This window comes from Argopecten irradians, chromosome 4 (genome assembly GCF_041381155.1).
Source record: "Argopecten irradians isolate NY chromosome 4, Ai_NY, whole genome shotgun sequence".
NCBI lineage: Eukaryota > Metazoa > Mollusca > Bivalvia > Pectinida > Pectinidae > Argopecten > Argopecten irradians.
Genome location: NC_091137.1, coordinates 8,418,158 through 8,444,982, shown reverse-complemented (window position 1 = coordinate 8,444,982; position 26,825 = coordinate 8,418,158). Strand labels below are relative to the sequence as shown.

The 26,825-nt window shown below is 34.9% G+C and overlaps 1 protein-coding gene across 4 annotated transcripts; it reads right to left on the bottom strand.

Annotated features, from left to right (window-relative positions):
• Window positions 1-1,195: 1,195 nt before the first annotated feature.
• Window positions 1,196-24,937, bottom strand: LOC138320505 (TRAF3-interacting protein 1-like). 4 transcript variants are annotated; one of them, XM_069263500.1, is made up of 16 exons: window positions 24,666-24,937; window positions 22,602-22,670; window positions 22,250-22,298; window positions 21,930-22,042; window positions 21,369-21,476; window positions 19,930-20,169; window positions 18,520-19,371; window positions 17,208-17,267; window positions 15,886-15,946; window positions 13,462-13,488; window positions 9,055-9,151; window positions 7,215-7,298; window positions 6,998-7,106; window positions 6,360-6,488; window positions 4,381-4,604; window positions 1,196-3,754 (listed from the first exon to the last, which is right to left on the bottom strand). In XM_069263500.1, exons 1-16 carry the CDS (start codon window positions 24,786-24,788, stop codon window positions 3,598-3,600), a joined length of 2,502 nt encoding a protein of 833 aa, XP_069119601.1. In that variant the 5' UTR covers window positions 24,789-24,937; the 3' UTR covers window positions 1,196-3,597. The 4 variants fall into 4 exon arrangements, with proteins under 4 accessions (XP_069119601.1, XP_069119602.1, XP_069119603.1 ...); XM_069263501.1 differs by lacking the exon at window positions 13,462-13,488; XM_069263502.1 differs by lacking the exon at window positions 18,520-19,371.
• Between the last annotated feature and the right edge of the window lie 1,888 nt (window positions 24,938-26,825).

The window sequence follows — 26,825 nt, the reverse complement described above, 5'->3', positions numbered from 1 at the left end:
TTGTTACCGCTATTTCTCAAAAAGTACTGAAGGATCTTTCTCAAATTTCATAAATAGGTTCCCCTAGGGCCCTAGTTGTGCATATTATATTTTGAGACCGATCGGTCAACAAGATGGCAGACAGGCAGCCATCTTGGATTTTGATAGTTAAAGTTTGTTACCGCTATTTCTCAAAAAGTACTGAAGGGATCTTTCTCAAATTTCATATATAGGTTCCCCTAGGGCCCTAGTTGTGCATATTGTATTTTGGGACAGATCGGTCAACAAGATGGCCGACAGGCAGCCATCTTGGATTTTGATAGTTAAAGTTTGTTACCGCTATTACTCAAAAAGTACTGAAGGGATCTTTCTCAAATTTCATATATAGGTTCTTCTAGGGCCCTAGTCGTGCATATTGCATTTTGGGACCGATCGGGCAAAAAGATGGCCGACAAGTGGCCATCTGGGATTTTGATAGTTAAAGTTTGTTACCGCTATTTCTCAAAAAGTGCTGAAGGTATCGTTCTCAAATTTCATATGAAGGTTCCCCAAGGACTCTAGTTGTGCATATTGTTATTTGTGACCGATCGGTAAACAAGATTGCCGACCAACGGCCATATTGGATTTTGATTGTTTAAGTTTGTTAACGCTATTTCTCAGAAAGTACTTAAGGGATCTCTCTCAAATTTTATGTGTAGGTTCCCCTTGTACCCTAGTTTTGCATAGTACCTTTTAGGACTGATGCATTATGCCTTTCGGGACTGATCGGTAAACAAGATAGCCAACCGGCCGCCATCTTAGATTTCATTGTTGAAGTTTGTTACCACTATTTCTTAGAAAGTACTATAGCGATCTGTCTCAAATTTTATATGTCGTGTGTTTGAAAAAGTTTGAAAAGCAGGGAAAAGATCCCTCTTTCCATTGTCAGACATAGATCATTCTTTGGTGGGCGCCAAGATCCCTCTGGGATCTCTTGTTAGTAAGTTCTCAATCTTTTATCATGAAAAGAGTCTCTAAAAAGAAAAGGTCTGCATGAAGCTCAAAGATTCAAATGGTTAAATGGAACTTGTATTAAAGCTTCAAACCTGAAACAAACACTTAAGGAAAGGAGAGTTTGACCAGCGTTTGAGTTTAATCGACCAAAGGGCAGTTAAAAGATTGCATCTCTGTCAGGATTCCCATAGCAAAAACTAAAAAAAAATAACAACCAAAAATGCAATTTTACTTAAGATTTATTTTCATAGAGAAACTTTTCATTAAGTCTCATCTCATTTAACATTATACATTTAAATATTTTTTGTACATTAGAGATTTATTTATGAAATTTGTCACCTTCGGCTTTTTGTATGAATAACTCTGCTTTCTTATAGCTAGGTGGACTGTCTTTAGAATTTAATTCACATTTTTTTCAAAAACTTATAAACAAGACCTTCCATCGAAATTCTTTTTCAGTTAAAATAAGTAATTACCAGAATTCTGCAAAGGCTTAAATGTATTTCCATTTTCACTTGAAAATATCAATACAAATGTGATAAATGTTACAGAGTTATATTGTCTATCGAGAAGTACACAATATAAGGCTACATATACTACATATGTAGTTGTCTGATCTCTTAAGATTTAACAAAAACATTCAAAAGAAAACATGAATTGTACAAAAAGTGATGTGAACACATCTTTCCACATCTAATGATTTAATTACTTCACAATTCTAACAAAATTTCTAAATGAAGACACAAAGATAAAAAGAGAGAAATCTTGGATTTACCATGTTTGGCTGGGTGAAAGGTACTTTTAAGATGACGATTTTGTGGAATGTATCACAGACGAACATAAAGCACTTGTTGGAATGATGGCGTCATCCCTGTTATTTCTCACACTAACACAATACAAGGAGATTCCTTATCATCACTTTAAAAACAAATAAATAATGCAATCACTATTACCTTGCTGCATAAAGAATCGTATGACTGCAATTATTCTGGAATACATGTTATATGTAATAAATTACAGTTTCTGAAAAAGTTCTCAATTAATTGACAATTCATATTAATACCTGGTATTGTGGAATAGTCACATTACATAGAAGGGTAATTAATACATCTTCAATGATATTTTATATTGTAATTTTAAATATTTAAGATTGATAAAAATAAGTTAAAAGAAAAAAAGAAACAAAATAAAATTATAAAGGACAAGTTACTTTTTACAGCAGATCTATGAATGTAGTCGGTGTATTAGGTGTGTGAAGCAGAGTTAATGCTGTCAAGAGAAGTGAGACAAATATACATATGTACTTCCTGTCATGTTAAAACAGTAGCCCTGCTTTACAAAGGAAAATACAAAAATCAACAAAGTCCTCTCTTACCAGTCAAGGGAACTAACTCTTCACATTCCATACAGTGAAAAAATATGTAATTATTATAAATATATGTACAAGTGTAACCTAATCTAGCATACACATACACACACGCATGTAACACTGTCTCTGTCCCTAAGGCCATACACACATTTCATGGTAAAATATAATTTTAACACATAGCTATGCACAATAACTTACGTGCCAAGGAAAACATGCAAACACATCTACGAGTTTCTAGTTGTAATGAATTATTCTCTTTTTCACTGTCAGATTCCTAACCAAAACTTTTCATGCCAAAAATAGATCGAGTTATATACAGTGTTCCTGAGACTTTTAACAAAATCAATTTTGAATATAAACATGTATTGTGCCTTTCACTACTATGAATGGGTCGTTTCATACAATATTCTCTAAAACTTATGTAGAGACCTAACAGAGCTATCACACACAAAGGTCTGATACTTTTGTGATTATGCTAAACAACAAGCTCAAGTTTTCGACAGAGAGAGGCAATAGTAGATTACCCTGTTCCATGGCCGTATAGAAAGCACAATCATTTGACATTGGTTGATTAGTTGATCAAGTTGTATGTCCTATTAACAGCTAGGGTTATTTGAAGACAACCTCCCCTGTATGAAGTGTGTTGCATGTGTGAATTTCTGTATGTTTTGGAAGTCTGTCGGCAGACCAAACAATTTGGTTGCATAAAGGGAGACATCAGCCAATATCCCTGTAGAACTTTCAGATTATGTTAAGAGTTCACAATACGAGAGATTCTTGGGACCTGGTGATCAGGATTCGGAAACATAGGAGCAATATAATTTGATGTGTTTCACTTTTGATCATTTTAGTCCACATCTCATGATCTGTCATTAGGATACAGTCTGGAGTTCATATATATTTAGTCCATGCCTAAAGCATGATAGTGCAGAACTGTTTACCTTAAAAGTTTTTTTTCAATTATTTCAAGAGAAAGCACTAAGAAATATTCTAGCTCATCTAATGATATGGACATAAATTAATGATATGTAAATGATATTCATAAACAACAAGTTGACAGATCATTTAACAATATGTATAAACCAGATCCTTTCTCTAAAAATAAGTTCTTTCTAAGGCTACTGTATTTCCTGTGTAACAGTATCACAGGTGATACACCAATGCCTCTTGTGATTCATAGTTATGCGCATTTAATAATATTGGTTTAAAGTCTTTGGACGGACGACAAACTAAACATGAACACACAAATAGGAAACTCAAGATTTGGCTATACTGCGCAGTAGTTTCTCTATTTTCTGGTCATTCCTAATAATGTTGGATTTCACAGCAGCAATGAGATCCATCTGGTCAGCAATGGCTTGATCCACTTCCCCGAGCTGGGCCTTCATAGGCTCTATAGCTTTGTCTGTGATGCTGCAAACACAGGAATCATTTTTGTAAAGCACACACGTTATCTTATCATTCAGATATTTCTACACTAGTGCATTTACAATAATCCTATATTAAATCATGTATTGTTTACATGCAAATTTCAGGTTCTTTAAAAGTTAAACACTTTTCACAATGAACACAATTTGTCATTAATTTTGTCTGTTGAATATATATCATGCTTTATATATCAAATCTATTGAATATATACCTGGTATATATGCTATAAAAATTGCAACTCCAAAAACAGCTCAGAGACTGTTTTGACAACAGATGATTAAATGGCCTGATGCACTCTGTGTCAATAGTATTTTTCTATGTGTGACCATGTTTTTATCATTACTCAAACAGGAGTCTCAAACAGGATATTCTGTATTTGCATATTTGCCCTTGTACAGAGGTATTGTTCCGCCATGTTTCTACGAGTGTAACATCATACTCTACAGAGAAAACCACTTAATTTTGCTAACAAAGATGTCACAATCGATACCTAACAGCAAGGGAGATAGCTTTGTAATATGCAAAGATGGAATAGCATTCTTTGTTGGGAAAACAAATTCTAATTTCTGTATGGATTAATGTTGATACAAGCATGTGGACATAGAACTTACCCTTTCTCTCTCTTTAATGCCAAAACATGTTCCTTGTTTTCAGTTTTCCATCTCTCCAACTCTTTCTGCATTGAATCTAAATCTTCCTGTACGTAATCCATGATTTTTCCAAGAGGATTTGCACTACGTGTCAAAGTCTGAATACTACCACGTAACTTATCTATCTCCTTTTGGACCATTTCACGCTGTTTCCGCCTCTGGGCATCAGACATTGTGGGTCGCTCCTAGAGAAAATGTTATTATCAATTTCAGCATGAAGTCACGAGTGCAGATGAAAATATTCAATTTCAAATATTCTTACAAGTCTGATGATACTTAGCATATCCCTTGATATTCATATGTCAAGATACTGTTAAAATCACAGAACTGCTGTATACCTTTATATAAATACACCAACACATGGAGAATGTATATTAATGTTGTAGTCAATGCACTGCAATAAGGAATTTAGTTAATCAATATATATGGCACTAAAGACAACATGATATTAGAGGTGACTATAGACCACAATATAAATGGTGCCATGCCTATCTCACAGGTGACTATAGACCACTATAAAAATGGTGCCATGCCTATCTCACAGGTGACTTTAGACCACAATATAAATGGTATCCTGCCTATCTCACAGGTGACTTTAGACCACAATATAAATGGTATCCTGCCTATCTCACAGGTGACTATAGACCACAATATAAATGGTACCCTGCCTATCTCACAGGTGACTATAGACCACAATATAAATGGTACCATGCCTATCTCACAGGTGACTATAGACCACAATATAAATGGTACCCTGCCTATCTCACAGGTGACTATAGACCACAATATAAATGGTACCCTGCCTATCTCACAGGTGACTATAGACCACAATATAAATGGTACCCTGCCTATCTCACAGGTGACTATAGACCACAATATAAATGGTACCATGCCTATCTCACAGGTGACTATAGACCACACTATAAATGGTGCCATGCCTATCTCACAGGTGACTATAGACCACAATATAAATGGTACCCTGCCTATCTCAGAGGTGAATATAGACCACAATATAAATGGTGCCATGCCTATCTCACAGGTGACTATAGACCACAATAAAAATGGTGCCATGCCTATCTCACAGGTGACTTTAGACCACAATATAAATGGTGCCATGCCTATCTCACAGGTGACTATAGACCACAATATAAATGGTGCCATGCCTATCTCACAGGTGACTATAGACCACAATATAAATGGTGCCATGCCTATCTCACAGGTGACTTTAGACCACAATATAAATGGTGCCATGCCTATCTCACAGGTGACTATAGACCACAATATAAATGGTGCCATGCCTATCTCACAGGTGACTTTAGACCACAATATAAATGGTGCCTATCCAGTGACTATCTAAAGGTGACTACCTATCTCACAGGTGACTATAGACCACAATATAAATGGTACCCTGCCTATCTCACAGGTGGACTATAGACCACAATATAAATGGTACCCTGCCTATCTCACAGGTGACTATAGACCACAATATAAATGGTATCCTGCCTATCTCACAGGTGACTATAGACCACAATATAAATGGTGCCATGCCTATCTCAGAGGTGACTATAGACCACAATATAAATGGTGCCATGCCTATCTCACAGGTGACTATAGACCACAATATAAATGGTGCCATGCCTATCTCACAGGTGACTATAGACCACAATATAAATGGTGCCATGCCTATCTCAGAGGTGACTATAGACCACAATATAAATGGTGCCATGCCTATCTCAGAGGTGACTATAGACCACAATATAAATGGTTCCATGCCTATCTCAGAGGTGACTATAGACCACAATATAAATGGTACCCTGCCTATCTCACAGGTGACTATACACCACAATATAAATGGTGCCATGCCTATCTCAGAGGTGACTTTAGACCACAATATAAATGGTACCCTGCCTATCTATATTTTTCTGGTGATGTGTACATACTACTTCTGTTTTTCTTGTCTGTTGCTGTTGCTGCTGACTGCCACCCTCCAATTCCTTCTTCGTCTCCAGAATCTTCTTCACAAGTCCTCCATGATCATCCTCATCACTATCCTCTGGCCGAGAAATTGTCTGCAAAAATTTGTAAAAACAAGTGTTAATGATCTATTAACACATTGAGCAATATATATGTATTACCTAACACTAAATTATTTTTTTCTGATTGTAAAGATGTAAATACCCCCACCTCCACATCAAATATCAAGACAAAACTGGGCTGCAATTTAAGGTCACACATTTCATGGAATGTATTGGACAAAGTCAAAAATGATTATTTCAATCCTACAGGTAATTTAATTTGCAATCATATATGACCTACTTTTACTTAAATTGCTAGCATCAAAGTTTTTAAGTTTCTTTTTAAACAAAATAATCTCTCAAAACCACTGAAACCCTGACTACTAGCTGCAATATACTGGTTCCTCTCAGCTAAAGAAAATTTCTCTGTAGTTTGATTGGTGGAGTGCAAGACTAGTAATACAGAAGTCTCTAGTTTGATCCCCTAGAAGAGGCAGTGATTAAATCTTAATGACACTCTGCGCTCTGTTACAGTACTACTATTGTTGCTTCGATTCACTGACCTGATCTGGTTCAGGAGGAGGAGGGGCAGACTCTTCTACTAAAAAGTTTTCATCGTCATCTGAATCTCCATCATCTACAATTACATTAGCTGGTTTTCCACTTCCCAGTCTGTGGTGAAAATGAACAAAAATTAAAACACAAGTACACATGGTTATGATATCAGTACGTGTCAGTTTACAAACTGTTAGAAAGGTTAAGGTAAGCTTCTATACACACCTCATGGCTGGCTCATTCTCTATTGTCTCCTGCTTCCTCCTGGGTGGTGCTGGGCGGGCACTACTGGGGCGGTTCATTTTTCTCCTGGAACAGATGATCATTCCTTTAAATACTCCTCAAGTTATCCACCAAAACAGGTAAATGTAAGGGGAGATAACTTTCAAACAAATCAAGTTATGGGCTTTTAAGATGGCCCACAGGGATTGAATGGTTAGGATGTTTTGACATTTTACCACTAGCTTTTCACCTATGAGTTTCAAATATGAATTCTTTATTTGTTTAGTTTTACGTCCTAATAACAGCCATGGTCATGTAAGGACGTGCCAGGTTTGATGGTAGAGGAAAGCTCGAGTCCCTGGAGAAAAACCACTGACCAGTGGTTAGTGCCTGGCAACAGTCTCATGTTGGATTAGAACTCGCGGCCAAGAGGTGGAGGGCTTGTGGTAATATTGTAACATCTTTAACACTTGGCCACCGTGCCCCTAAATGAATTTGAATTCCATGTGATGTAGTCATCAGATGCTATCCATAATTTTTCGTTGGTGGTTTTTCTCCAGATACTACAGCTTCCTTTATTTCCTAATTAATAACCTAGCACATTGTTACATGACAATACACTACAAATCACAACCCATGGGTCCTAGGAAATTGTCCTCACCAATGGGCTCTGATGGAGGTATTGTAATTGTGTGGTACTTACGTGGCTGACACCTGAGGTGGGAAATTTTCCTCACCCGTGGGCTCAGATGGAGGTATAGTGGTTGTGTGGTATTTTCGTGGCTGACACCTGGGGTGGGAGATCATCCTCACCCGTGGACTCTGATGGAGGTATAGTGGTTGTGTGGTACTTACGTGGCTGACACCTGGGGTGGGAGATCATCCTCACCCGTGGACTCTGATGGAGGTATAGTGGTTGTGTTGTACTTACGTGGCTGACACCTGGGGTGGGAGATCATCCTCACCCATGGACTCTGATGGAGGTATAGTGGTTGTGTGGTACTTGCGTGGCTGACACCTGGGGTGGGAGATCATCCTCACCCGTGGACTCTGATGGAGGTATAGTGGTTGTGTGGTGCTTACATGGTTGACACCTGGGGTGGGAGATCATCCTCACCCTTAGGCTCTGATGGAGGTATAGTGGTTGTGTGGTACTTACGTGGCTGACACCTGGGGTGGGAGATCATCCTCACCCGTGGACTCTGATGGAGGTATAGTGGTTGTGTGGTACTTACGTGGCTGACACCTGGGGTGGGAGATCATCCTCACCCGTGGACTCTGATGGAGGTATAGTGGTTGTGTGGTACTTACGTGGCTGACACCTGGGGTGGGAGATCATCCTCACCCTTGGGCTCTGATGGAGGTATAGTGGTTGTGTGGTACTTACGTGGCTGACACCTGGGGTGGGAGATCATCCTCACCCGTGGACTCTGATGGAGGTATAGTGGTTGTGTGGTACTTACGTGGCTGACACCTGGGGTGGGAGATCATCCTCACCCGTGGACTCTGATGGAGGTATAGTGGTTGTGTGGTACTTACGTGGCTGATACCTCGGGTGGGAGATCATCCTCACCCTTAGGCTCTGATGGAGGTATAGTGGTTGTGTGGTACTTACGTGGCTGACACCTGGGGTGGGAGATCATCCTCACCCGTGGACTCTGATGGAGGTATAGTGGTTGTGTGGTACTTACGTGGCTGACACCTGGGGTGGGAGATCATCCTCACCCGTGGATTCTGATGGAGGTATAGTGGTTGTGTGGTACTTACGTGGCTGACACCTGGGGTGGGAGATCATCCTCACCCATGGACTCCGATGGAGGTATAGTGGTTGTGTGGTACTTACGTGGCTGACACCTGGGGTGGGAGATCGTCCTCACCCATGGGTTCTGATGGAGCTGGGGCTTTTTGTTGTGGTGCCTGTTGTTGATGCTGTTCATCCTCTGTAAGTGAAGTAAAATCATTCTTTTACAGAGGACATAAAACTGACAATGTTGTCTATATCGATCACTACACTTAACCTTTATTGTACTGTATTACATGATGAAGAGATCAAACTGTCGAGTAATAGCCTATACCACTGACTTACCTGCTGGACACTGTTTAATCTAGTGCTTATTGATAACAAAACCTAAAATTTTCATTGAGATCTGTGTGAACCCCTGTCAAATCTATTCATCACAGATATCTTCATTGTTGATTGTCTTAACAGTCTTTTATCCCCTCACAATCATTTATATAAGAAATACATTTGTAAATTAGGAATTATTTTCCATAAATAAAGTTTAATTGATGTTTTTAATATGCAGTATATATCTTTTTCCATAAATAAAGCTTAATTGCTGTGTTAATATTTCTGAAACCTAGATAACATGTTCAACCACTAAAATGAATAATTTTGTTTTTGAAAACACTGGTAAATTTGATTATCTACCCAAGAACAATACTAGATGAATATCTTTATAAATACTAATAAAATAAGGTTTTATAAAATGGTGGCATGCAATAAAAAAATCCATATCTCTAGATACAAGCTGTAAATATTTGAGTATTCAAGAGATCAAAATTATACCTGGGATACGATACAGAATACAGTAAAATAGATATGTAAACATAGACACACCTACTGATAAATAGGTGATGTATTATCTAGCTGGCTAGTTCATAATTATCACTACCGTATTTATTTGTGTAGTACATCTGTACCTGCTACAGTACCACTGGATTTCATTTTACTTGTACTAAATTTGATGTGTTCTTATTGGACATAAATGATATCAAGGTGTGAATATCAAGTGTTAAACATACAACATGGAGTGGTCTCAACATGCTGAGACAAAAACATTTTTATGGTACAGATTAAAAACAAATTAGAGGGATGATGAATATCTTATCAGAACTGACATCCTTTATTCTGTATTAAATGGTTGATTCTATTTGCTTAGTTTTGGGTAAAAAAACAAGTCATTTTCATGGACTATTTTCGGGGAATATAGCTAAACTTGGAAATAATTTCCCTTGGGAATGACGCCAATTATCAGCTACAGAAAACCCCTAGATAACTGATGCCCTGGAGGCTATAGATCTTCTGTAAAGCTGTTCTGATTACAAAGGGTATATATATAATAATAGCAGAGGCATAAAAAGACACAAACTGGTTAAAATATCTTTATGTAAAGCAAACAAAGGATAAAAGCACTTTTGTCAATAAAATACATTTGTAATCACTATGTCATTGTAATAAGCAAACAAGATCCTTTTTTTGTTTAATATTTACAAATATGATTAAAGTCCATTTGTTTTATTTCGATCCCTTTCAGAATTCCTCGGCTAAAGACCCCCTGATATGTTTCAAGATTTTCTAACACCAGTCAACAAAAATCCTAAATGTAATTTGTATGCTTTCACGTTGTAAACTAAACCACACATCATAAAAACGTACCTCATTTGTTAACCTATTTATATATAATACATCTATTTCATTTACTACATATACATATTATGATCCTTACTTAGTGTAATAATGTGTTCTATAATTTATCTACAAGATACAAACTTCATTACAACAAAATAATTTTACTATTCATTCAAAAACTTTACAATTGCATTGTAATTCCATGATAATAAAACTTAATGTTTCTGAATTTTATAACATCTATAAGCTATCACTTAAATTCCAAAAGATCAAGTATCCAATATTTACATACTTCATTATTATTCTGGTTTTCCCATAGAAAAACATTACATATACAAGTATTTCTATCGTTTTATCTATCTACTGTATGACTAGCCACCGACCAATTATCGCGGCGTACCAAAACTCACCATGTATTTGTTGGATTACAAACTGACTTTTGTAAATAAATCAATAATTAATTGGTTTTAATGTCCTATTAACAGCTAGGGTGATAAAAGGATTTACAGGTGGCGAAAAGCTGGAGTACCTGAAGAAAAACCACTGCTAGTGGCCAGAGCTCTGGATTCATACTTGTGACCCAGAGGTGAAGAGCTTGTGATAAAATATTAGGATATCTTTGCCACTTCGCCACCGCAGCCCCAATGGATAGTTATCTTCTACTGGAAGATGCTACTATACAGAGCTCCTCAAAAATAATTGACTTGTATGCAATCCAACATATGTGATGGTGAGAATTGGGCGCCAGTCAATATAACTTAATATCACCCAACCACCTACAGATCAACCTATGACCTTAGACTATCATATGACATACATAACAGTACTACAGTATTCTATCTACCCTGAAACAAGCAGATTATTTAGTGTTGTAGCCAACCTTATATAAATGGTATTTCAAATCATTGTCAAGGAAACAAAATCCTTGACTACAACAAAATGACTCATTTTAAATGTCAGTTGAAGTTAAATATACCTTTGTTAATTTGATGTCAAGATTTTATGCTACCTGTATGTCACATGAATATATGTAAGTTACATAATATCTAACTAACTGAGGGACAGCAGTACAAAACAGTTTTTATACAAACATCCTTGATGATCATATTCACAATGATAAACTGAAAACCATGCTTTTTAGTATTATTATCAAATTTTTAGGTCACATCTTTAGTGAAGGTTAAATATCACAGTATGTTGTTTCATACTTGCATAAAAAAGAAAAACTTCAAAATAAGTTAAAAAACCATGCTTTAAATTAAACTCTGAGAATCCTTCAAAAATATAAGAATGAAAAATCCCATCCAGTGTGTTTCAAAAACTACCTGGTAATTGGTATTAAGAAATAAATAAAGAATCTTATTACTACAAGTTAAGAGTCATTTGGACCCTTGTACTCCTAGCATGGAGTAGAACATGGTGTTACTCAGTAGACCGCACTGTCTTTTTACCTGAGAGACTAAACTACTGCACTGTTTGTTGATTACAAAAAGAAAAGTAGATTCAATGTCATGACAGAGTAATAAGATTAGTTAACGTAGCCTCAAAGTGGCACTTTATCAAGCTGAGGTCTAGTTATGTTACCATTTCTCACCAAGCATCTCAACAATGTACCTCAACCAGAGATCCTCAGGCAATCTACCTGGGTAGCATCATTTACACAGGAAAGTTCTAGGATGCATTTTAGACTGCTGTGTTTGATAAAATATAAGCATTAACAATGGAAATATTATAGTTTCTTAATGTCTAGCTGAAGTTTAACAAGACATTCAAGACTAAATGATATGTTTTATAATACAGATAAGAGGCACCATTCTGGGATCTAGACCTGCAGGTATATTGTAGGAGGTGAGAGAATGGAAAGCGAGATAAATATAGGGGACAGAATAGAGAAATCTGATATATACCATCATGCCCATGCTACAACTACACAACTACAAGTACCACAGTCTCTCATGCTGATTAGGCTGCTCAAGGCTAACAATAATACACATGGACAGACAGGTTTTTAACGAGTCTCCAAAATATTGTGCATTTTTGATAAAAGTAAAACCTGGTGGGTGGATTTTCAAGTGATATTGTATCAACAATGGTGCATAAGATTGTAGAAATCAAATATTATTAAAATCATAAAACTCTTACTGTTACAGTCTTGTGTTTGTAAAGAATTATCCTAATTTGTCAGAAGAAATATGGAGCTTTAGAAATCATATCTATCAGAAATTAATTGAAGGTTAATTCCAGGATTGATAAGTTAAATGAATCAAATTTGAGAATTACAATTGTATTTTCAATTCTCAGACTTTTTGTTATTTGAGTAATCTTTACAACACAATTTTCAATGTGATTTTTGGAATTAAAATAATATCAATTCAATGCACATAGTGAAATGTAAAGGGAGTGCATGAGTTAATACCGACATTTCATACACCTTGAACAACCCAGATCGTGTTACCCAAAACTAGATAGTATAAGTATAGCTTCCAACATGTAAATCCAATTATATTTTTCTTTCTTGACATTTCTCGAAACTTTTAATCAATAATCTAAATAGAAAAAATTAAAAAAAAAACAATTAATCAAGTTTTCTAATTACCAGTAGATAATTTATAATCTCTCTTTTTCTTCTTTTTCAATGTTATGCTCTACCTTATTCTACTGGTGTAAATGTTTTCTCCTTTCATTTAAGTTATAAATTCTTCTGCAAATGTTTTTTTACTTAATCCCTTAGTTAAGCCAAACATTGGATTAACATGTAGAATATACCAATACTTTCCTGTCTAGGGTAATTTTCACAGTAATTAAACATTACGCCCTTCTGTCTGGTGAAAACCATACCTTCATCACTCGAATCACGATGCCGCCCTGCAAGGTTACCAATAGAATAACAAAATGTACATGCAGCAAAGGAATTGTTTGTAAGCCACACTCAGAGATGATCCAATGGGTACACAAGGGGGATAACTCTCACATAGGCAGTCTTAGTTTTTGAGAGCTATTACACAAATTACCCAGTCAAACATACCCAATTAATGCATCTGATCTATTCTTCACCTAGCTTTACAGTTTAGAGATACATATATGTTCATAATTTGGAGATTGTTTTTGTTAAGACTGCAATAATTGTGCTTCTTAATTTTGGTGACTGACTCACTATCTATATTTACACTGTTACAACAAGACTCAGCCTATATTGCATAAGTGAGATAAAATAAAACAGGAACAAGGAGGATTAAAAAGTACCTATCTGAAAAGTTGATATTTGTATAAAGGAGAGATCTTTTCTCAGAGCTGCAACCTCACGATAAATAGTAGTATTATGTACCTTAATATGGACCAAGCAACATGGAATCTTTTTAAAGTTGTTTTAATGCTTGATGTGGAATTAGTATTCTACATAAAAGCATGTCCCTGATAGCAGATGGCTGTTTTATTCTCAACTAATTTATAATGTGGCAAATGCTGCAGCTATAGCTTATAAATAATGTATTTATTTACATCATCGTAGCTACGGTTACAACAAACTGCCTGCATCATTGACCAGCACAGCTAACCACGATAAATCGTAAAATCGAATCCTAAAGCAATGCTTCAAATATTATTTTTGTTTCCTTAAAAAGATTTAAAAAGAGCCCTGGTAAGTTCAAGCTTAACACTAAAAGCAGACATCCAATAGGCTTGTGATACTAAATGTACTCAAAGCTACACAACCTACTAGGAAGCCAAATAAATCACAAAATCTTATCTTATCATTTGTGTATCATCATCATTATTATCAGTATTAAAGTTAGAATTCATGCTCATCCTCAAATGCATTATGAATCCCTCCAATAAAGCCCAAGGAGTCAGAACATGGTACCAACACCATCCCATTCCAATGTTTTTCATGCAAGCTACCAGCATCAGTCATAAAATGTATAATCTGTTTGATGTGTTGGACTAAATATACAGTATAGTAGTACAGTAGATAGGGAGTGGTGATTTCAGTCAGAGCTATGGGTGATCCTGTATATATAGGAATGGTGCACTTGGGCGTCAACAGATCATAGGCAGCTAATGTGTGCACAGAAAGACTTTACATAGCCTGGTCAGATTTTCTCGAGAAAAAAAATCCTTATTTAAAAAACACACCTTATGGGAGTGCTGTCTTGTAACTTATTTATTTAAATATTTTTTTTTTAAAAAAGGTTGAAAAAAAAAAAAATCTCAAGATATCTGCACCAGATTTGCAAATTGAAACACTGTTGACTGATTTAGTATTATTGAGGTAATGAGATACAGGACGAATATGTCTGAATGCACACACATCTATTGAAAACAACCAGTCACCAATGACATATATATACAATGCTTTCTTTGATACAATTTCATATGGATGAGGATTTTAAATGTCTTTGAATCATGATGTTATAGAGGTTGATATTTCAGGGAAAATGTACTCATCCGCTCGTCTAGACGAGTGGATTTGGCCATCGGACGAGTGAATGTTGACATCACGCTTGTCCGTTGGACGAGTGAAAAATTCTGACAGTGACTATATGACCTACACCTTATTAATTGTATCGTTTCTCGATAAATTTATATAGGGTCTGACATTCGTAACGGTTTCTTAAAAATACGACGAAGCAATGATAAGCTTTCGCTTTCTGCGTCATTCTAGGAATTCCCGACTTTCGTTTTCAATGCGCATGCGCGTGTACAGCATTGTAACATGAATAAATCCGAGGTCTATTGATATCGTAATCAAGAGTCTAGAGGTGTATCGAAAAACAAGATGTCATAGCGAAATTTGCTTCATTTTTTTGCGACATTCGCCTCAAAAAAATCTTACCAGAAGCTAATGGAGTTAAAAATGATATATACCTACTACATTGGAAAGTAAGTTAAAATATCGACCCTTTAAAAAGATATCTTTTTTTATAACACTTGCATACAAAATTGTTTGGGAATTAAATGTTCTGTCAGTCTTCCTGTAAAACTGTCTGTTAGTCATGTTATCCCAAATCGGCATCAATACAGTTCTAACAATCAAATGGATATATCTAAAACCACTGTAGGTTAATATATACAGTCACATCTACTTATTTATCTGACAAATATTGCGGACAAGTAAAAATGTCATTCGGACGAGTAGATTGTGATGAAGCACTTGTCCGACGGACGAGTACATTTCAAAGTTTTTCCGCGGCATGATGTTATAGAGGTTGATATTTCAGGGAAAACTTATTTTGAGAGATATTCTCTATCCTGACTTCTACTTACCATCTCGTCTCCTCCTAGAGCCCTTTGCTGAGGAGGGACGAACTGGTCTCTGTACATCGGCCTGATAAAACAATAGTTTATTGGTTAAATAGGTAATCTTCCCTAAATAGATGGTTTAATAAGATAAATAATACATTAAAGTAAAATATATGTACATATAGGGATGTAACAATACATCGGACTATCAATGATTCAATATATTGCGATTGTATGCCTCTCAACTCGATCAATCGATGGCAATTTCAAAAAGTTGATAACAATCCAAACTATCAATAGTTTCAATAGTCAGATATTTTTCTGTAACTTGGACTAAAATCATGTACTCACAGAGGTTTGATACACAAACAGACTAACAGTCTCGATAAAATGTCTCTTTTCCATGCTTTTCAATCAAATGCAAACACCGACAATGTTGTCAATCACTATCTCCATTGAGTTTGAGTTGGTACTGACGCTAGCAGGTAAAGGGAAGTAACTCTAAACCAATACTGCACTAGCTGTAAGTCATGGCGGCCAATTCATCGACTGGATTGTCATCAAATTCAGAGTGCAATACTATCATAATACTATTGCAATTGTAGTCTGCAATAGTTAAACTATTGCAATAGTGTTTTCCTCGATAGCAATAAGTATTGCAATGGTTAAAATTGTAGGCAATAGTCACCCCTAGTTATAGCACAAAACTTTAAGTGCAGGCTGGGGTTTTAGACAATCATTTTTAAAGTTGTATACCAGCACATTTATGCTCAATTTTTGTTGTTTACAAACATATTTCATTTTGTAATTTTTTCTGAATTGTAAAAATTATGAGCTTTGATATCAGATTTGTGAAGTACATCACAATTTAAGTAATAATAAAAAATGCAGAAGTACCCATGACAGGCAAAAGGGTCCCTTTGTCTGCTATGATTAATTCTGAAATCTTGATTTCCATATTTCCTTAATCATCCTGCAATACATCACAAGGTATCTGACAGAGGCACCAGGAACCCAGTATTAGCCACCTTATTATCTCCTCGGGAACCCAGTGTTGGCTCTATTAACCCAAATAATCAATTATTTGGTATTTATTATGGGCTTCAGTTAACTTTAATTTACTTGATAAATTTGGTATTAACTCAAATATCATAACTTACAAAACACAAATTAATACATGTGAACCTATCTTTAATTAAATGCCATCTCTTTTGTTTGGTAGAACTTTTAATACTAATCAGAACAAAAAAAATTGAACCAGCATAACATTAAAACTTGGCAGAGTCTTATGCAGATCTTATTAATTAACAATAAGATTTACAGAAGTAAGGATTACTTTTACTTACATCCTGTTTTTCTCCGTTCACCATGCCTTCATTTTCCTTCCCTTCATCATCATCTCTATGCTGTAAGAAGAGCATATAAGGTACAGTCAGTGGTCATTTTAACAAACAATAGACAAAATGTTGGGTAGATACATCAACAATACAAGTACATGTAGAAGGAAACTTAAACATGAGGTTAATTCTGTAAGTTTGATGAATTATTTGAATTCCAAAGTAAGAAGTTAGAGGGCAAATTTCTTCCTTCTTTTTGACATTATTTCTTTATATTTCAAGGATGCCAATTTCATATACATACAGATAATTTTATGAATTATTTTTTTTATATAAATGTTTATATAAATCAATTTAATAGATTAGATCTTAAAACCTGTAAAAATATATTTTAAATAATTCAAGCAATGAAAGTAAATGAAACACTTAAAGATCAATAATAGATGCTAAAGGAACAAATTAGCAATGTAATTTAAGATAAATCAGTGATAACAAAACTATAAAGAGAAACATCAAAATTAAATCAACTACATACAACCAGATACATAAGTTACAGGAATTATCACTAACTCATTGGCACTTTCATCTGTTGATTTAAATTTTCACTCAAATTCAAATGAGTAAAGTTTTTGACAGAAGCAGCAACTTCCATCACTGTAAGTGAAATTCTTTTTAAATATTTTTACCATAATGTCAACAAACTTGTTTGCTATTACTTTCGTTATAAGACTATGTATCTGGTATGAAATAGAACGTGTGTGCAAAAAAAAAAAAAAAAAAAAAAACGTTTTGAAATAAAATTTTAACATTTAGATATTACAATGGTAAAACCTTATGGAAGGAAAAGAAAATAAACATTAGCTAACATTGTTAGTCCTGCATGGATATACAAGAATGAACTGAAATATACCGTAAACAGTATTTCAAGATTGGAACATCATTATTGCATCAGGATTAGTAAAATCAGGGAACCAAGTGATGAAAGGTGGAACCTTGCTGTCCACAAGGGGAAATCCCTGATCAAACTCAAATGGAGGCAGCAGACAATTAAATCTCAACAAATAACTCAAACAAGAATGGAAAAAGTGACCCCAGGAACTCCAACAAGAATGAAAAAAATACCCCAGTAACTCCAACAATAATGAAAAAGTGACCCCAGGAACTCCAACAAGAATGAAAAAGTGACCCCAGGAACTCCAACAAGAAAAAACAATGAACTCCAATAACTTAGGCAAGAATAAACAATAAAATTCAAAACCTCATAAAAGAAAAAATAACTTGAACAATGAACTCCACAAGGATTAGAAATACAAATGTAGACCTGAGGTCGTTTCCTTTTGATATCCTGTACTCTGTATGGGTCAACCTGGTACACCTGATCCTCCTGTCTACTGGAAGATGAGTCTTCCTTGCCCGACGCTGATTTCGATGGACTGTTTTTGTGGTGTTTTGACCTAGCTGGACTATTCTTTGTAACTATTGGTTGCTTGACTGCTTTATTTTTCTGCAACACTTGGCTTTTTTGCAATCTTTTAGTGGATTTGGATCGTGAATCCAGAACAACAATTTCCTTTGAAGAAGTCTTTTTCCCAGGAGAAGATTTCGGTGACTTGCCTGATTCTGGTTTAGTGCTGATAGCATCATTTTTGCCATGGATAACTTTCATGGCCTCTTCTTTTTGTCTCTCCCTAATAGCCATGCGACTTTTTGTGCCTGACTTCCTTTTCTTCCCCTCTGTTTCTATGAAGCCCCCATTTGGTGATTTCTCAACTTTCCCCATATTCTGCTGTTCCTGAGTTGGCTCCATGTACTCCATAGAGTCCTGGCCTTTTGGTGCTATATCTCTATGCTCCAAATCCTGAGCTTTATGTACCACTTCATTGCTATAGGAAATATCAGGCCGTCGATTGACTCGTGGTCGAGCTGCACCAGGCCGATTTGTCCGCGGAGTTTTTACTACCTCTTTCTCTTCAACTTTCTGGACAGGATTGACAGACATCATTTCAAGGTTTTTGCCCTTTTTGTTCTTTATGTTTGCTACCTTTTGATGATTTGGGCTATCCATATCCGATAGATTAGCAAGAAGGTCCAAATCTGAGTCAGTATTACCATCAGATTGGTCGTCAGCACATAAAAACTCGGCCAGAGTATCAGGGTCGGGTATGTCTACAACCTACACATAACGAGGTAGGTACATATTATGATGATGAGGCCAAAAAATTATGTTTGTTATAGTGATGATTGTAACATGTGATCATGGTGAGGGAACATAGTAATATACTTATGTATTCATAATGGTGTGGATATCAAATCTTAATGAGATACAAAACAAAGTCCCCTTGATATAACAAATATTAGACTTATAAATATGATCCTCTCATCATTAAATAACCACTGTTTACCATATCAGCAAAGTAAGAACACATGAACTAGATAGAAAAGATACTTGCTAAATATCTAAGAAGCATCCAACCATAGACAATCTAAGCTATTTAGAAATAAATTTAAATGTTTTTAATGAATCATCAGATTTAAGGGAATAAGGAACAGTATTAAACTGTACCAAAACAGAGTATTGAAATGAAGACATTATTTAAGAATTAGTAAAGCAACATAAAGTAGGCCTAATACTATAAATATTAATGTTTAATAAGGTCTTTATTGGAAACAAATGACTTATTTCAATATTTTTTATCAAAAAAATTCCATGCATTTGATACAAAGATCTCACCTTTTTTCTCCTTTCCCTATCTTTGTGCCTGTCCTCACGTTCCCTTTGCCTTTCATCTCTGTCTTTATGTCTTTCATCACGATCTCTATGTTTGTCCTCCCGATCCTTGTGTCGATCCTCTCTATCTCTGTGTCGGTCCTCTCTATCTCGAGACCTCTCTTTTCTGTCATCTCTATCTTTCCTGTCCTCCTTTTCTTTCCCTCTTTCCCTATCTCTGCTCTTCTCTCTATCACGTTTCTCCTAATCATAAATATTTACTTACATAGATTACCTTCCTATGTTCGATGTTTTACGCTATTGTGTAACACGATACAGTTCATTGATAAGTTATTTGTAATTGGTTTCTATCAAGAGTTGATATATTTTTTAAGTAAAAACGATATACATAATATACATCTATATGAGTTCATTGTTTATGTTTTTGTGAACGTACATGACCATCCTTAATATGTAACTGTGAACGTACATGACCATCCTTAATATGTAATTGTGAACGTACATGACCATCCTTAATATGTAATTGTGAATGTACATGACCATCCTTAATATGTAATTGTGAACGTACATGACCATCCTTAATATGTAATTGTGAACGTACGTGACCATCCTTAATATGTAATTGTGAACGTACATGACCATCCTTAACATGTAATTGTGAACGTACGTGACCATCCTTAATATGTAATTGTTAATGTACATGACCATCAATTTCATTTGTTCTTTTTGTGTCTTGATAAAGGGGCAGATCGTCTTGAAACTTTGACAATATTTTGTCCACACTGTTAGTATTCCTTTTATTTACTAGTAAAGTAATTTGTATCTTACTGATCTATATATGTCTATTACTGATCTATATATGTCTATTACTGATCTATATATGTCTATTACTGATCTATATATGTCTATTACTGATCTATATATGTCTATTACTGATCTATATATGTCTATTACTGATCTATATATGTCTATTACTGATCTATATATGTCTATTACTGATCTATATATGTCTATTACTGATCTATATATGTCTATTATGATCTATTATTACTGATCTATATATGTCTATTACTGATCCATATATGTCTATTACTGATCTATATATGTCTATTACTGATCTATATATGTCTATTACTGATCTATATATGTCTATTACTGATCTATATATGTCTATTACTGATCTATATATGTCTATTACTGATCTATATATGTCTATTACTGATCTATATATGTCTATTACTGATCTATATATGTCTATTACTGATCTATATATGTCTATTACTGATCTATATATGTCTATTACTGATCTATATATGTCTATTACTGATCTATATATGTCTATTACTGATCTATATATGTCTATTACTGATCTATATATGTCTATTAGGATTCAGTGTTATATGGAAAACAACCTTTAATATTTCTTCCTCATATTTTCATACCTCAGGGTCCTTTCTACGTTTTTCATCTTTGTCCCTTGATTTCTCCTTGGCTGGCTCTTCTTTGGAACCTTTACCTAGAAACCGGCTAACCTGTGCATCATAGTCCCCCTGAAATGTGTAAAATTTGACCATCTAGTGAATTTGATCAGTGGAAGCAAATCAGGTCATCATAGCCCCCCTGAAATGTTCAGCATATGTGTAAAATTTGACCATCTAGTGAATTTGATCAGTGGAAGCATATCAGGTCATCATAGTCACCAAATGAACATTGAAAAGGATCCAAAGGTATCCAGTAAAATGTATCTATAACTAAATGCAATGTCTTTTCCCTTTAGTATTAGAGTACTGTAAAGAAAATAAAAGTTTGTTAAAATCCCTGTTTTCAATGTTTTGTGGTCACATATAGGAAAAAAGTTATTTAGGATAATTTACGTTGAAAGCAATTATAGATTAATTGCTCTCTTTCTGTGGTATAAAGACTAAAGAAACTCATGAGAAATACATTTCTTTGAAAAAACTACAAATTGGTTCCATCTTTTTGATGTGTCAGTGTATCCATACCTTCATATTTACCGCCGTTGCCAGACTCTGTAATAACTCATTTGTCCTCTCTGGCTCATGCCCTGCCACTATCTTACTAGGTTTAGCTGACACAGACTTGCCTGTTACTGAAGCTGTCAAACAAAATCTTCTGTTAATTCATATCAATAATCATTGAGGTACGCATGATAAATTGAGAGTGGTACAAATTATTATCATAGTCAAAACAACAGTTGTATTTTTGTATGTGATACAGTATATATCACGATCATGGAATTTGTTTGAACTTTGTTTCAATTACACATGGATGTCACTATTTTTTGGGCTTTTTTATAACTTACATGTGAAGTCAATGACTTTCTGTAAAAATGCCATTTTACTGTCTTTATCCTGCAAAAATAATGAAAAGTATATAAATCATATTTATCATAATTATACACTATAGAAATTTTACATTATGTAATTCAAAAGATAGATAAAAAATTTAAATGTGTGCATATAACTTGAGACAACGTGGACATAAAATCAAAATTACAATCACAGACGTCATACATTAAATGCAAATATTACATAAACAAAGGGATTTGTTTTAAAAACTTCTGTTGGAAATTAAAACATATTAAATGAATTTTGACCTGTAGCATGGATTTAAATATCTATGATTAATTAAGGAAGAATGGTTTATGGTTTTACCTTGACATTTTCTGAATTCATTTCTGCCTCTGTGAATAACCCCTTCATGAATCCAGTAGTTTTTATTAACTGAAATAAAACAAAGCAGTTTATAAATAGCAAAAAGAGAGCTGAGGTTTTTACTCTTGTAGCTTGAATAATAAACATTTTATAGATTTTTATAGATTTTCAATGAACGCTTAATATTTATGTCTTTTACTAAAACACAGAGCGATGAAAAGACGAAACACTGGATCATACTAAAATACAGAATGCGGAATGACAGTACATACTAAAATGCTAAATGTAAACGGAACATAGAAGAAATATATGGGATAAAGATAAATATTTTATTTATTTTCTTATTTTTTGTTTTTGAGCTTAGCAATCTCTGCATAGGTTAAAAACATCTTTCTATTTTCAGCGTTTGCTTTGCTAATCATAATGTACTGTGGGTGGAAATCGTGATCGCATCTGTCACACGCAATGTACATCTACATCTACCTAATTATCGACCTACTTCATCATATTGAAGATCATGTTGATATTGTTCAAGGTGTGGTTATGAACAGGGGAAGAGAAGAAAATAATTAAATTAGAGATAAAGACAAGTTTTGAAGCAGTCTAGCGACTTTGAGATTACAAGATCTGGCGGAAGAGAGTTCCAGTCTTGGACATTTTCCACCTTTTTTCCCAGTCAGCTAGTTTGTCTAGATCATTTTGGAGTGTTTGTGAATTTTTTTGGTCAAGTGGCATATCATTAAAGGGACAATTCAGTGAGGCTAATTTAATATTTACATGAAATTGGGAAAATGCATTTAATTTTTGTAGGGGAAGGGGCCTTATTTCGGCCCCAAATGCACCAAAATAAAATCACTGCCATACCAAAGCCAAAGTCATGCACGTTAAACAAATGCAATACATAACCACTGAAGAGTTGATGAAATTATTTTGCATCTAATAAGGTAAACACACTACTGTAAGAGCGATTTATAGCAATTCTAGACAAAAATTTCTTTACTACACTGGCAAGGGCCAGGGTTCGGCATACAAGACATCCTACCGACATAATGGCCGACATAAAGCGAGTTTGACCATTTCACATACATTTCACTACAGTGGGCTTTTCTGAAATATCACAGTAAAACCAACTAATCCTATTTCTATAAGAACTGGTTTGCATCCGAAATATGTGCAAATTTTAATGTACTCTTAGACTGAATTGTCCCTTTAATGTAATATAAGAACAAGTTTGGACTGAGAACAGACCCCTGAGTGCGTGTCTGGCAAACAACATTTACAATACACAGGTACAACAGGTCATCTTTTTTAGTATGTTCCACTGTTCCATATTTTAGTAGTAACCAATATTTTTTATGTTAACAATATAACTGTAGTGGGATTGGACTGGGTCGATCATCGGTGACCAGTTAGCTCAGTCTGTAGAGCACTCGGCTAGTGTTCGGAGGGTTCCGGGTTCGAATCCCGGTCTGGCTGCTACATTTCTCCTATTGGCACGCAACAAAATAACCCACAGTGGTGGTGTTTGGAAGGGTTTTGTATGTCTTCGAGGGCAAAGACTTCGAGAAGGAGGGAGGAGTGTAGCAGGATTGGACTGGGTCGATCATCGGTGACCAGGTAGCTCAGTCGGTAGAGCACTGGGCTAGTGTTTGGAGGGTCCCGGGTTCGAATCCCGGTCTGGCTGCTACATTTTCTCCTCTCCTATGACATAACAAATTAAGTACAAGATTCTGACCAGTTGTTTGATCGCCAGTATTGAATAATTGTCGTTAGCATACATTATCAGTATTTGCTTGTGTTTCAAAGGTATGAACACTGCAGATATGGAAAATTATGACTGAAGAATGACACTTAATTTGGAATGTATTGCATCAAGACAATGTCAATGTGTCGGCTTACTGCCTGGTATTACAATGTAATTACTGCATTGACCGAGAGCACACTCAAACCAGTTTTTCTTTTCAGAGATTTGCTGGTTGTGATATGAGCTATACTCATTAATTCAAATCCAAGAATTGATTTTGTACCGGATAATTAGCAAGTGAGCTCAGTCCTATCACTTACCGACGTCACAACATCATGAAGAAATCTGAATGGCGGTTTGGACAACAATTTTTCTGTCAAAGGTGGCTTCTTGATGATTTTGCCCAGTGTGTCCTGGGTTTTCTTCATTACTTTCGGATCCATGATTAAACCTCAATACTCTTCTGATGAAAATGAATCAAGTTCAACCATACGTCTTCTCTTTTACTATAAAGAAGCGATAAAACAGAATCACTACCCCTTGCTCATGTCAACAGTGAATTCTTGCTTGCAGACGGAATTCAATACCACAATTCCTCATTCCGGAAGTTTAAAATATTTCTACTTCCGTTTAAAATGTTTACAGTTGCTAAGGGAGCAGGTGCGTGGCGGCAAAACGTCAAAACATTGTTTATTCAAAACACTGCAAAGGCATCTTTTGATTTAATTAGATATTTTCAAGCCACAAATTCAAATTCAGCGTAATTCTAAGCCTTTAACGAACAAAGACTAAAAAAGACCAGCTAACATACATGTAGGTTGACAATCTGATTATAATATACCGATCACCATTTACACTACGTTAGTGTAACGTACAATGTAGTGTATAGGGCCTAATGGTGATCTGTATTTTAATCAGATCGGTAAGTTGACAGTGTGCAACTTCACGGGGATCTGAAAATTTTAGTAAAATGGAAATATGTAAAACGAGATTGATATTAATTACATTCAAGATCACCTTCTGAACAATTAAATAAAAATGAGATTAAACAGTTATTTTCATAACGCGGGTCTTCTTATGTTTCACGCCGTTGTGCGGTTAAAACGGCTTCACTGCAATAACAGCCCCAGGTAAAAGGGCCCCAGTCAAAACGAATCTCAGTTAAAACGGCCCCACTGTAAAAACGGCCCCGGTCAGAACGGCCCCACTGCAATAACGGTCCCAGTCAAAACGGCCCCGTTACAAAAAAAAAAAATGTTTGAAAAGGGAACATATGTTTATTTCAGCGTTGATTTTGTTTATTTTATTTTTGAAGAATCTATATATTATCTTGTACATTATAATGATAGAAAAATACGAAACACGTCACTAATTTGTAACTAATCATTTCGTTATACATATAGAATCTATGCCTAGATATTCTACAATGATTGTTACAGTGAAATTGTTTAATTTCTTTCATATTTTTTCTTGCTTTGTTTTGTTCTTTCTTTTGTACAACGTATTTTTTTCAAATTGGAAACTGTTTATTAAATTCCAACAACGCTACATTGTAAATTATACACCTCTTTAAAACGTTTCTTTTGGCAGAATAAATGCTAAATTATGGACACTTTTGTTTCTGATATTTCATTATTAGATCAACGAATGATCAAATTGGACGCAAGTAGCCGTGAAATTGGTCACGGTTCTAGCGACATGTACATTTAATCTTTTAATATAGTCAATGGAATATCAAATAATAGCATTCTACAGATATACGTGTTTATCACGAAGCCTAAGAACGGACTGTGGGACATAGACAAAAATTCGAAAGCTTTAATTTTTATTATTCCATAGCCTCGGTAAAAAAAACAAAAACTTTAATACAGATGGCATTTGCGTGAAATACTTTCGAATTAACTTCATTCAAAAATCTTATTACTGTGTGCATCTCGGTTATCTGCATAAGGTGTGAACACATATAGAAAGGATAAAAAATCAGAGATTATTGCATTTTACAATAACGATATTGAGGGTGAATTTTATTTCCTTAAAAATGCAATTATAGATTTCACACTTTGAAATCATAATAAAATACATAATCTTTAACTTTAAACTAATATATGCTAATATAAACTAAACGCAATATGCAACCTGTTAGGAATAAATAGTAGATATATATATGTGTTTATGTGTTTATGTTTAAAATACTTTTTGAAAGAATATAAAAAATCAATATCTTTAAGTGTGTGCAAATGAATGAAAGATGAGTGCAAGCATTTTCATACATTGTATATTGTACATGTATTGATGAAAAACCTGAATAAAAAGTAAATTATAAAAAAAAAAATCATATTAGAAAACCATATTTTGTCCGATATCCCAACATGTTTAAGTTAGTTCAATTACTTAATGCACAAAATATATATATAAAAAAAATAATAATCTTTGTAACTATATTTCATTAGCCCTAGAAAAGAACATTTCTGTAATTAAGA

What these genes read in the sequence shown, in the direction of transcription:
- LOC138320505 (XM_069263500.1), bottom strand. Translation starts at nt 24,788, where the DNA reads ATGGATCCGAAAGTAATGAAGAAAACCCAGGACACACTGGGCAAAATC. An exon ending in CTCCTCCTGAACCAGATCAG is followed by an intron (nt 6,489 to 6,997) that starts GTCAGTGAATCG and finishes AAATTTTTGCAG; the next exon opens with ACAATTTCTCGGCCAGAGGA. An exon ending in AGACAAGAAAAACAGAAGTA is followed by an intron (nt 4,605 to 6,359) that starts GTATGTACACAT and finishes CATTTTCTCTAG; the next exon opens with GAGCGACCCACAATGTCTGA.